The sequence below is a fragment of the Triticum dicoccoides genome, chromosome 3B (assembly GCF_002162155.2).
Source record: "Triticum dicoccoides isolate Atlit2015 ecotype Zavitan chromosome 3B, WEW_v2.0, whole genome shotgun sequence".
In the NCBI taxonomy this organism is placed as follows: domain Eukaryota; kingdom Viridiplantae; phylum Streptophyta; class Magnoliopsida; order Poales; family Poaceae; genus Triticum; species Triticum dicoccoides.
Window position 1 is genome coordinate 856,512,728 of NC_041385.1, and position 12,024 is coordinate 856,524,751.

General features: G+C 42.0%; 1 protein-coding gene across 1 annotated transcript; it reads right to left on the reverse strand.

The window, feature by feature from the left end:
• Nucleotides 1-6,076: 6,076 nt before the first annotated feature.
• Nucleotides 6,077-8,729, reverse strand: LOC119278976 (probable dual-specificity RNA methyltransferase RlmN). Its single transcript, XM_037560379.1, has 10 exons — nucleotides 8,566-8,729; nucleotides 8,384-8,459; nucleotides 8,192-8,289; nucleotides 7,976-8,074; nucleotides 7,806-7,892; nucleotides 7,569-7,685; nucleotides 7,315-7,418; nucleotides 6,944-7,083; nucleotides 6,686-6,822; nucleotides 6,077-6,591 (listed from the first exon to the last, which is right to left on the reverse strand). The coding sequence occupies exons 1-10, from the start codon at nucleotides 8,725-8,727 to the stop codon at nucleotides 6,388-6,390; spliced, it is 1,224 nt and encodes a 407-aa protein (XP_037416276.1). The 5' UTR covers nucleotides 8,728-8,729; the 3' UTR covers nucleotides 6,077-6,387.
• Nucleotides 8,730-12,024: the final 3,295 nt, after the last annotated feature.

Here is a 12,024-nt window from a genome sequence, read left to right on the forward strand (position 1 = left end):
ATACCGTTTCGAATTTCGGTTTTTAGGGTATATACCGAAAAACCGAATGGTTAACCGAATAAACCAAAATAAAAATATGTATATTTCTTGAGGCAAACAATGATACAAGTAGTCATTTTTCTTGTATAAGAGTAAAATTTCCTGCAAAGAACATCCACTTTTTCTTGTAACGTAGTAATTTTTCTCTTGCAAAAATGCTAACCACGTCGTCCATAACCTTTCAAAACATGAATTGAGGTATGCATATATAATTATATAAAATTATATACCATTTGTATTTAAAAAGTATGTGTTTGAATTTATAAGTTTGTAAAATATAGTATGTCATTTCCAAATTCGCGTCAACTTTGGTTATTATGGTATATACCGAAACTATACCGAAATAATTTGGTATATACCGAAACCGAACCGTATTTTAATATCATACCGTATAAACTGAAGTATTAATACCGTACACACCAGAAAACCGTATAAACTGAACCATGCAAACCGAATAAACCGAACGCACAGAGTGAGTATGCGCTCCGTCGGCGCCGGCATATTGTTTTTGTGTTAAGTCAATTTTAAAAGTTTGAGGATTTAATGATTTGAACCTAAATTTCCTGTTCCACAATCGTTTCTATTGTGGTTTCTTAGTAACTTACGGTTAGATTTCGAGTTTCCAGGATTTAAACCACATGATTAAATTCATGGACTTTCTTATAATAGGATTTTAAGGATTTGATTTTCATTTCAAAATTTAGTATTGATTCAGAAATTCTAAATTGGGATGGTGATTTTGACTTACATCCTTTGTTAATAGATATAAAAATAAAGGTATATTTTTCCCGCTTTCATCAATCTGAGATTTTTTTTGTATTAATTAGCAAATGATAAAAGGTAGGCGCCCAATTTCCATTATGTTGGTGGCAGAACATTAATATTAGCGCCTATGTTTTCACTCTACATTTAGTGCAACATGAGTATTACTAAGGATGAGAAACAAATGTGTGGTTTTGTTTCTTATTTCTCTTTAAAAAATAGACAATGCGAGTGGCATGACATGATTCAAGCAAAGTTCTTGAGGAAAAATATTTTGACTCAATGTGAACCGTCTCCTGCCAACTCTCATTTCTTGAACGGTCTCATGGAGTTAAAAAAATAATTTTTATAGTTGTTGTGAGAGGGTTTTGGGTGATGACCGTAAGACTAGACTCTGGGAGAATGTTTGGATAAGGATAGACGACTTTGTGTTTTTTCCCTCGATTGTACACTCTTACCTTTTGCAAGCTTGTGATAGTCTAAGGTGTTTAACAAGGACTTCGATTGTATTAGATTTAGGAGATGCATGTACAGGCATACCTTGGCTATGTGGAATGACATGTTGGATATTTGTGGTCAGGTTATTTCAACTGGAGAAACTGACAAGGTTAAGTGACTGCTCATAACCTTGGGTACTTCCTCAGTTAAGTCGATTTATCAATATTTAATACATCATTGCTAGACATGTTCTCTTCTCCCACAAGTTGTTGTGGAGGATGAAAGTGACTTTAGAAGTGAAAGCCATTTCCTAGCTTGTTATTTAAAATAGATTTTTGTCCAAAGACAACTTGAGTAACAAAAGGGTGGATAGGAAGTAGGAAATGTGAGTTTTGTGACAATGAAGAGAGCATTGATCAATTGTTCTTTCCATGTTCACTAGCTAGGTTCTTATGGAATGTTATAAGGGCTGATTTGGGGAATTTCAAAACCCCAAAACTTTTCGAGATTTATGAACGATGCCAGAAGGAACTGAAGATGAAACCATCTACACCATAATGTCGATAGACACTTGCACCCAAGGTGGGCGCCAATTGTCGTGGATCATGTACCGTTACACAGAACTTGGATCAAATACATGCATTTTGTATGTAACACTTCATGTCTCAGTTTCATCTCAGAACTCTTCATAACTTATCAGCACCTTGTAATTTATTTTTCATTACAACACATATCTTTTTACATGTTATTTTGTTCTTTAATTCTCTTGGATATATTCTTTGCATGTATTAGGGGATGGCTACGTAGAAATTCAGGCTGTGATGGCACAAGATTGGGCAGCTTCCACAACCATATACATAATTATTTGTTCCAAAAATCTCTATCAATATACATAATTTGTATCGAATACATATACTAACTTCTTGTAGAATACTACATATCTCAAAGAAAATCCTTCAAAACACAAGTGAACAGGAGCCTCGCATGTCGAATAGGAATAAACTCATTACGCACAGAAAGCTACCTCCTAATCAGCTTTACAACTTATAAGCCAGTGACCTGTGAACCTATGTGAACTTTAGAACACAGGAATAACTAGGTTCCTACATAATTCAGGTAGATTTCCCCGTGTTAGCTTGAACAAAGCTGGGCTCTGAGGGCATATATGACTCGGGCAGTTGGTTGGCCATATGGGTGGGGACGACTCAGGCAGAGGACGATTCTTCTAGAACTCATTCCTGGGCTTCCCACATGCTGCATTAGCGTCAAGCCCACGGGGTCTGTCGAACGCTGGTCATGATCTTCCGAGATTCCAATGCATCAACGAACGCTGGGATCTGGGCAAATCACCACCATAACTACCAAACATGTGAGACCAAAAACAATTCCACGATAGGCATTGTGACTAAGTAAGACTGAGATAGATAGCATACTGCTTTTGCCCCCTGTGCTGAGAAAGTCATAAGCTTCTACCAGGTTATAGATAATTAGGTTCACTTGATAACCACTTCCGCATGCATGTTAGGTCTTCAGCGTGCGCCTTTTCATCGTTAACCTAGCTGAGGAAAATGGAACACTTCATGCATGTTAGGTGTTGATATATATATAGCTTTAATGATAATGCGGTTTTTAACACCCATCCTCGTCAGATAGATGGGCCATTCGGTGTAAAGGCATTGGTGGATTACCTAGCAGAGTGTACTTGAAGGATACCTTGCGTCCAGTTTCAAGGAAATAATTATTGCAGTCATCCATTAGTGCTTCCAGAGTATATGACTTGACTTTGCACTTGGAACAATTGTTTTGCGCAACTTGTAGGCATCCCACACATTCTAGAGCTTTCTATTTATTTATGCCTAAGTTAATCAACTATATACTCTTTAGAAATAGTTATCAAGATCTTTCTAACTTGTTACTCTAGAGCTCACAAATTATTTGAAGATAATAAACTATATGTTAACACATAAATGCCACAAATTAATTTAGAGAGTAATGTGATATTTTCTTTCATCTAGAAATAAATTATAAGAAATAGCCTTTTGGGAATAATGTCTCAAACAAACATCAGCAAATAAATTGTTGTCTCAACTTAATGCCTATGTATTTTTAATCGAAAGATTAGATTGTATATACAAACAATATATTTTAATACTTTGTGTCACTACTTTTCTATTGTTTGCAAAAAAAATATGACAACCAATGTCTTTCAAAAAATAAAAAAGTTTAGTATAAACAATTTAGAATGTTTGACATTAATTCGGCTAAACTATTAGCGAGTTAACGCATGCTCATGACAACATTAATGACCTGCTAATATACGGGAGTTGAAGTTATATTGGCAGAAGAAAGTGAGAAACCCAACAGGGAAACTTCGGTAGGCTCGAGCTTAGCCTCCAAATTCGTTAAATTTTATTTAATACTAGACTTCAACACATTTGTTAAGCTTAGCCCAAAACAACTGGTCCAGCAGGCAACTCATCTAAGCAAAATCTGTGGCTAAGCACCTAAGGTTCCCCCATGTGCACGAGCAAATAACCACCATCGATTAGCACGCGCATAAGTGCCACCACCAAACCTACCCACCAGACGCCGCCCACAACCTTCACGACGGATGCCGGCTCTTCACCGGACGTCGTCTGTCAGCCTCCGGCCTGGACGCCGCCTCCCCTCTGGGCGTCGTCATCAAGCGAGGCACCGATCCATCATCGAGGGAGCAGGGCTGCTGGGGAGCTCGTCTCCTAGGATCCTCCGAAGCTCACTGCATTCACCGTTGCCCGTCCTCTGCAGCTCGCCGAATGCGTCGTCACCCAGGGCCCTCTGCAGCTTGCCGGATCCGCCATCGCCCGTCCAAGAGGAGGCTGTCTTTGGCTCTGTCTAATTTGTTAGTTCACTGGTTAGTGCAGTAGATAGTTTAGTTGATAGCTATTTTGTTTCGGACTTCTAGTCAATAGCTAGTTTACTTCTAATTATAATTAATACATGAACTAATTTCTATCATTGTTTCATCTTTTTTTGTAGAAATGAAAAGAAAAAAGATTTTGTATAGTTGGTTTGCAAGCAGTTCAAATAGACTTCTTATTGTTTCTCAATCCATTATTGCCCCAATCAATTTTATCATTCAACCCGCTCTCATTGAGAACATCAATATCATTGTCTTTGTCTTTTTTTGGTCACTTCTCTAGTATTTGATGTATTGTTATGCGGATTGTATGAAACTTTGTTGTATGTCAATCATGCTGCTAGTATTGGTGTTCAGAAATGTCATGTCAATATGAGCACATTTTTGGCACATATTGTCTCTTTGAATTGGTAAAAAAAAATTCTTCTTTTAAAATTTGATATTTTTCCTAAAACCTGAAAAAAAATCTATAAATACTACATGTTTCCGGTAGTGATCTGGGAAAATTTCACTTTATTTGCACAAAAGGATTAGGAAATAACCATTTTTTTATTCTAAAGAGTGTTCGGTTTTCTTGGCGTGAACTTTGAACCCACAATGCATTTTCTTTCTAGATTTGCCACTGGCAGAAGCAGTTGAGTATGCGCTCTGTTGGCAACGGCATATTGGTTTGGTGGCGAGTCGAATTTAAAGATTTGAGGATTTTAGGATTTGAACCTAAATTTTCCATTCCACAATCATCTGTATCGTGGTTCCTCTGTATCTTATAGTTAGATTTAGAGTTTCTAGGATTTACACCACATGATCAAATTTATTGACTTTCTTAGAGTCGGGTTTAGGGATTTGGTTTGTAAGTCCAAATTTATTATTGATTCAACAATTGTAAATCGGGACAGTGATGTGACTTGCATGCTTTGATAATAGAGATAAAAAAAGGACAGACCCAGTGCATAGAAGCTCCCACACAAGGTGGGGTCTGGGGAGGGATTATAGGAACCTAGTCTTGCTCTTTTCTTGTTCACTAGCTAGGCTCTTATCGAATGTTATTGGGGCTGCTTTGGGGAATTCCAAAACCCCAAAGTCTTTTCTAGATTTATGCCAGAATTGGCTATCTAGCTATACTTGCAAGGATAGGGCTATAATCTCTGTAGGTCTTGCTAGACTTTTATGGAGTGTCTGGAAAACAATAAACAAATCTTGCTTTTAAAGTGTATACTTCCTAATTGCCCTACTAATGTTATAATTTCTTTATGTTCTCTGTTGGATTCGTGGACATTTCCACAGAAAAGAGGATTGCGAAAAATGCTGCTCATAGTGTCTAGAAGACTTTGGTCAACTGACGAGTGAAAATCTTCAGGGAGGCCATGGCTGGGGACCTACAGTTAAAAGGATAGGTGCCTACCAGTGAAGTGATTTTCGGCTTTGCTACATGATTTCAACGTTTCCTTCTTACATGTTCTGACTGTAATACTACATAAATTAGTCTCTTATCTGATGAGTTGAGTCCAGTAGTGTGTGATGCTTCTGTAGAGGGTAGTTGCTGGGTGTGAGAGGGTCTGTATCTCCCCTAGTTAAAGTTTCTCTTTCTTCTTGATTAGCACCCCAGATGTAGGCAGAATGTATGTCTTGGGGGTGTATGATGTTATTGCTTCGTCTTCTAAAAAATACTCTATTTTCTTAATTGGAAATGGGGGCCGGAGGCTCCTTTGATCTAAACAAAAAACAGATAATTTATATCGACTACAAATATTTTTGTAGTAACACTTCATATCACAGTTTCTTCTCAGAACTTCCATACTTGAACAGAACTTTGTAATTGTTTTCATTGATATATTCTTTTACCTGATAATTTGTTCTTAAATTCATTTGATATTATTTTAATATTTTGGAGGACGGTTATATTGAAATTCAGACAATTGTGGCATAAGATTTGGCAGCTAGCATAACCATACATACTATTTGTTCCAAAATTCTCTAGCAATATACAGAACTTTCATCAAATACATATACTGACTTAATGCAGAATACATCATAGCTTAAAGAAAATCCTTCAAATCTCAACTGAACAGGAGCCTCTCATGTCAAATATGAATAAGCTCATCAGCTACAGGAGGCTGCCCCCTAATCAGCTTTATAACTTATAAGCCGGTGATCTATGTATGAGCAGAGCAATTCAGGGCCTGTGTGAACTTTAGAATGTAGAAATTCACAAAATCTCAATTTCTACATAATTGATATATATTTCATCACTAAGCGGGAACAAGGCTGGGCTCCGAGGGCGTAGACGACTCGAGCAGTTGGTTGGGCTCAGAGGGTGGGGACGACTCGAGCAGAGGATTCTTCTGGAACTCATTCCTGAGCTGCCCACAAGCCGCATTAGCGTCAAGCCCACGGGTCTGTCGAACGCTGACTGTGATCTTCCGAGATTCCAGTGCATCAACAAACGCTTGAATCTGTGCAAAATTCCAAACATAAGTACCAACAATCTCAAATCACAAACAAATTCCATGATAGGCATTGTGACTAAGACTGAGATAGATAGCATACCGCTTTTCTGTACGGCCTCTTGTACTCAGATCCTTCTACCGGGTTATAGGGAATCAAGTTCACGTGATAACCACCTCCACATGCATGCAGCAGCGCTGCAAGTTCTTCAGCGTGCGCCTTTTCATCGTTAATCCCAGCTGAGGAAAAATGGAACAGTTCAATCATGTCAGGTGACAATGGCTGAAATCATAATGCAGTTTTTAACAATCATCCCCGTCAGATAGATGGATCACTCAGTGAAAGACATAGCTAGATTACCTAGCAGAGTGTACTCGAAGGATACCCTGCGTCCAGTTTCGAGGAAATAATTCTTGCAATCATCCATTAGTGCTTCCAGAGGATATGCCTTTGCACTTGGAACAATTGTTTCGCGCAGCCTCTGATTTGGGGCATGCAGGCTGATACGAATACAGCACAATAGTCAGAAAACAAACTATAGAAGCAAATGCTGCTTATAATAGACAGTTTCTTCCAGCTATGCCCAGTGTTTGGACAATGTCAAAAAGGGGCAGTTTCTTACAAGGAATACAGACTATTAAGTGAGTTTGGTAAGTAGCAAGCATAAACCAAGGCCGCATTATCTATTGTTGATGCTAAGAACCCAAGTTTGGAATATTTTGACATCGCACCTGACTGCCAGTGTCGACTGAAGCTTGTGGGATGCTAGCTTACTTATCGTGTTGGGAACACCTACTGTTGAGATTGTCATCATCCTTTGCCCAATCTTTAGTTCCTGAAAATAGTATATTCATGTTGAATGACAGGACACATATCAAACATCTTCTTATTTAGCATACACAAAGTAATTTATGGTCCAATGTATCATGAAAATAAACTGAGCTCAAGGGAACACACGACTCGGAGACTTGCCAATTCAACATACCTTATTCAAGCATTGGTGAGCCTCCAGAACTGCTTTGAGGTTCAGCATGGGCTCACCCATACCCATGAAAACTACATTTGTCACCCTGTGTTTGAACGACTCCTCTATGGCCAATACCTGCAATGCCCAGAACATCAACCCACAACGCAACAGAAAAGAACATGAGTTCAGCTTGTTTACAATAATGTTTCACTACAAAGCAACGACAAGCGCAGGTTGCTGGGAGATAGGAAGGACCTGCTCGACAATCTCGTGCCCCTTGAGGTTTCTCGCAAACCCTCCCTTCCCAGTGGCACAGAACGAGCAACGCAAGGGGCAGCCAACCTGCATAAGCTCCATTGATATTGTCAAAAACAATGGGCTAGTCAAACCAGTAATAGCATCAAATGGCACCGGTTCCAAAGCACCTGCGATGAAACGCAGGCTGTGAGTCTAGGCGTGCCCCTGTCGTCAACGGGGATCCCCACCGTCTCCACCAGTCTGTTGTCCTCCAGCTTGAGAAGTATCTGCAAGGAAGGACCATTGGACCAACATACAGAGAGTCATCGTGAGCCTCTCCAATTCACCAAGCACATGACATCATCTCTGACTTCACAATGGTGCGTGAACCTCAACCGACGTACCTTGGTGGTGCCATCGGTGGCCGTGACGGCGTGGTGCACCGGCGACCGGCCCACGTTCCATCCCGCGCCGACCAGCGCCTCCCGGAACACCTTTGGCACTGCACGACGACAAACAACCAGAGCACGGTCAAGACAAGAGCGGCCGAGGCAAAACAACAAACAGGTGGCGGGCATGGCTCAGCGGGCACTCACCGTAGGCGAACTCCTCCACCTGCTTGGCCCTGTTCTTGTAGACGAGGTCGTGCAGCTGCTTCCCCCGGTAGCTTTGCTGCGGAGACGCGAGTGAGTGAGCCGGCAAAGCTCGGGGAAGGTAAGAAAGGAGAAAAAAAGGCGGCGCCTTTGCGCGCGCGGGGATGCTCTGGTTTCTGGGTTACCTGGCCGAGGTCGACGGCGAGCTGGCGGAGCTCGGGCTCCGTGAGGCCGAGGAGCGCGCGGCGGGACGTCTCCGGCGCGGCGGCGGGGGCGGCGGAGGCGCGCGTGCGGAGGCGGAGCGCACGCGCCAGGGGCACGGCGCGGACCTGCTGCGGCGCGGCCATTCTTTTTCCTGCTGCTGCTGCTGAGGATTACACTGCCTCGATGCCTCATCCACTTCCCCTCCCCTTTGAGTGTTCGATTTGGGCCTTTCATCCTGTCGTGTGGGCCGCCATGAAGGATTTTCAGTGGTGTGGACGGCAGGCCCGGCCCATATAAAATATGAGGGGATGGTTTTTTTTGGAGTCCACATTAGATATGAAGATATGTTTTTTGTGTGTGTGTGTGTGTGGATTTTGTTGATAGCGAACGCTCGGTAGTACTCCTTCCGTTTTTGCATATTAGAGTTGACTGAAATCAAACTTCGTAAAATTTGATCAAGTTTATATAAATCAATATAAACATTTATCATAACATATCTATATGATGTGAAAGTACATTCAATAATCTCTATCTCTATCTCTAATAATAATAAAGAAAAAATGGGGTTTCTGGTCGTCCGTCGCATCATTTTGCAAAAAAGATCATGTATGTTCTTCAAAACAACCCGCAGTCCGGCCTTAAGTCACCGGAACCGTTATTTTACCGTTTTATAAAAAAAACATGTATTTTATTGTAATCAACACGCAGTCCGGACTTAAGTCACCTGAATCGTTATTTTACAACTTTTTCGAAAACTCCCCTGACCTTTTAGGTAATTCATCTGCGGGTCATATTTAACTCAAACAAATGATTTTCTAAATAATGCATATCTTTTAGACCGTAACTCCGATTTAAACATGTTATATATGAAATTTGATTAGAAAAATATGTAGAATATGAAAATATGAGATTATTTTAACCTGTTAAGTATTTTTAAATATTATTTTAGAAGATATTAAAGTCAAACAACTTATTTTCTAAATTATCCGTATCTTTTAAACCGTAACTCTGATTTTTAACATGTTATATATGCAACTTGATTAGAAAACGTGTGAAATTTGAATATGATGTTAATTTTACCTATTGATTATTTTTTAAATATTATTTTAGAAACAAACTTATAATCTATAGCGCATGATCCATTTTTCTTTCGTACCCGCGGCGATTCGAATTGCAAATAAACACCCACTATAACCATATAGGGAAAAGAAAACATCAATAACTACACATGCATACCTCTGAAAAGGTCGCAAGAGAAAACAACAGATTTATCATGGCGAGTGTGAGAGAAAGTGAGAGAGAGAGAGGGAGAGGGGGGAGAGGGAGAGAGCGACGTCTTAGGATTAACCACATTCAAACATGTTTTTGGTTTGTGTGAACACTGAGTCCACCGCCAGCGAGTGTGAGAATGAGGATAAGCGGCAACACAAATATGATGGCTCGCTAAATAAAGAAGATGGACCTATTTGTGATCTTGAGTGATGGTTGTTGGATTAAGAGTGTGTATAGTGCTTTTTCTCCCGTTGCATCGCACGAGCTCTTTTGCTAGTAAATCTAATGTATTGATTTGTTATTGTATAGGTTAACATTTTTGTTTATAAACTTTGTCAAAGTTTATAAAGTTTGACTTTGACCAAAACTAATAAGCGGACTAAATAAAAACGGAGGGAGTATGTTTTGGGGAGCGAACCCTTTGTTTTTGGCCACCGCTGAGCGCCGGTGCGCCGGCCCAACTTTTGGCCGGTCTGCCCCCAACCGTTGGATGCGTACTGTAACTGCCGTCGGATCTGAGTCGATTTCCTTCGTCATCCTCGCGTACACCTCCTGTACGAGGAAATCCCCATGGGAAAACAAGGCCACGCGCTCTCCCCCGGCCACCGCACCCTCGTCCTCGGCCGCCTGCGCTTGCCAGCCACCCCACGCCACCCCGTGCTCGCGCTCGGTTGCCCGCGCTCCCCACCTTCTGTAGCCTCTGGTCGCGAAGCCTGACCGTCACCACCGCAGCAATTTCTGTCGCCGGTCGTAGCAAATGCCAACTACGGTTGCAACAAAAATCATTGTCGCCTGAGTAGCAAAATTCGACGACGAGATAGCGTGTCTGCTCCTGCGCTGGTGGTTGCCGGTTGCATCACCCCGTCCCCCAAATGTCATCTCCAACATCTACAGGTGGTGGTTCCAGCAAAAAAAACTCTTGCCCATTGTAGCAAAAAATTCCGCCGCCGGTCGTAGCAAAGCACCGCCCAATATAGATCGAGCGAAAACAAGACACCGACGCGAGTAGCAGCAGCCACGTTTGCTGGTTCCAGCATCCATAGATGCGGTTGCAGCAGAAATGATGGCGCCGTCACCGTCACAACATGGTTGCCACCGGTGGTAGCCGCCGCTAATGCCGGTTGAAGCTCTTGTTTACCCGTTGAAGCTTTTTAAGGTGCAGGATGTAGCATTTTCAGCTATCGGTTACAACATTTTGCGGTTGCGCTATGGCCACCCCCAGCTTCCCTGTGTGGTGTTGAAGCTTTTTAACATACCAGATGTAGCTTTCTAGGATGCGGTTGTAGCAAAAATTGACGACGGTTGCAGCTCCGCCGTGAATGGACATAGCAAAAAAGTTCGCTGGACGTAGCAAAAAAACCATGACGGTTGCAACAAAAAAATCGACATCACCGTCCGAGGTCGCAACTTGGCCATGGATGAGCGTATCAAGAATCCTCGCCGGCTGTAGCAAAATCTGACGGCGGTGGCAGCAAAAATCGTCATCACCGTTTGGTTGCAACTCGCCGTCAGAGGTAGCCGCGCCCCCGCCGTTGACCGGTTGAAACTTTTTGTGTCGCTGGTTTGAGCACCGCCATTGTTGGGTTGCAGCTTGCTTGAGGGAACCATTCATGGCGGCCTAGAGCTCTTTCGTGTGGAGAAGGATGGAAACAAGGTAGGTGATGGGAGGAGGTAGCGGAAAGGGAGTGAGCGAAGGAGGTAGGGGAAAGGGAGCGACTGGCAAGGCCATGAATCACAAGCGGCTTCACGAGGTGGGAGAAAAGAAACGAGCAGCTGAGAAGAACGAAGAAGAAAGGGTAAGGTACGAGATATTTTAATGCGTGGGTCCACTCCTTACGTGTCGTGATCTGAATCGCTACTGGCTGCGTGCGTGGATGCGACCGGCCGAAGCTTCGGCCGGCGCCCCGGCCATAAACATTTCCCTTTGTTTTTAGCCTGTGTTGCTTTTCTCCTTTTGGTTCTTTGAGATGAGTTGAGTACATACTTTTCCCTAAAAAAGAAATAGCAACGAGTGTCATCGGTTATTTCACACAGTACATGGATGATGGTCTTGGCTTATATGCGATCGAGTTGGACTTCTAGGGCGGAATGGCAGTTAGTCAAATTAATACTCGTGGCTTATTGGCGGTCTCACGTACTGCATTATCCGGTATCACGCCCTTTTGCTA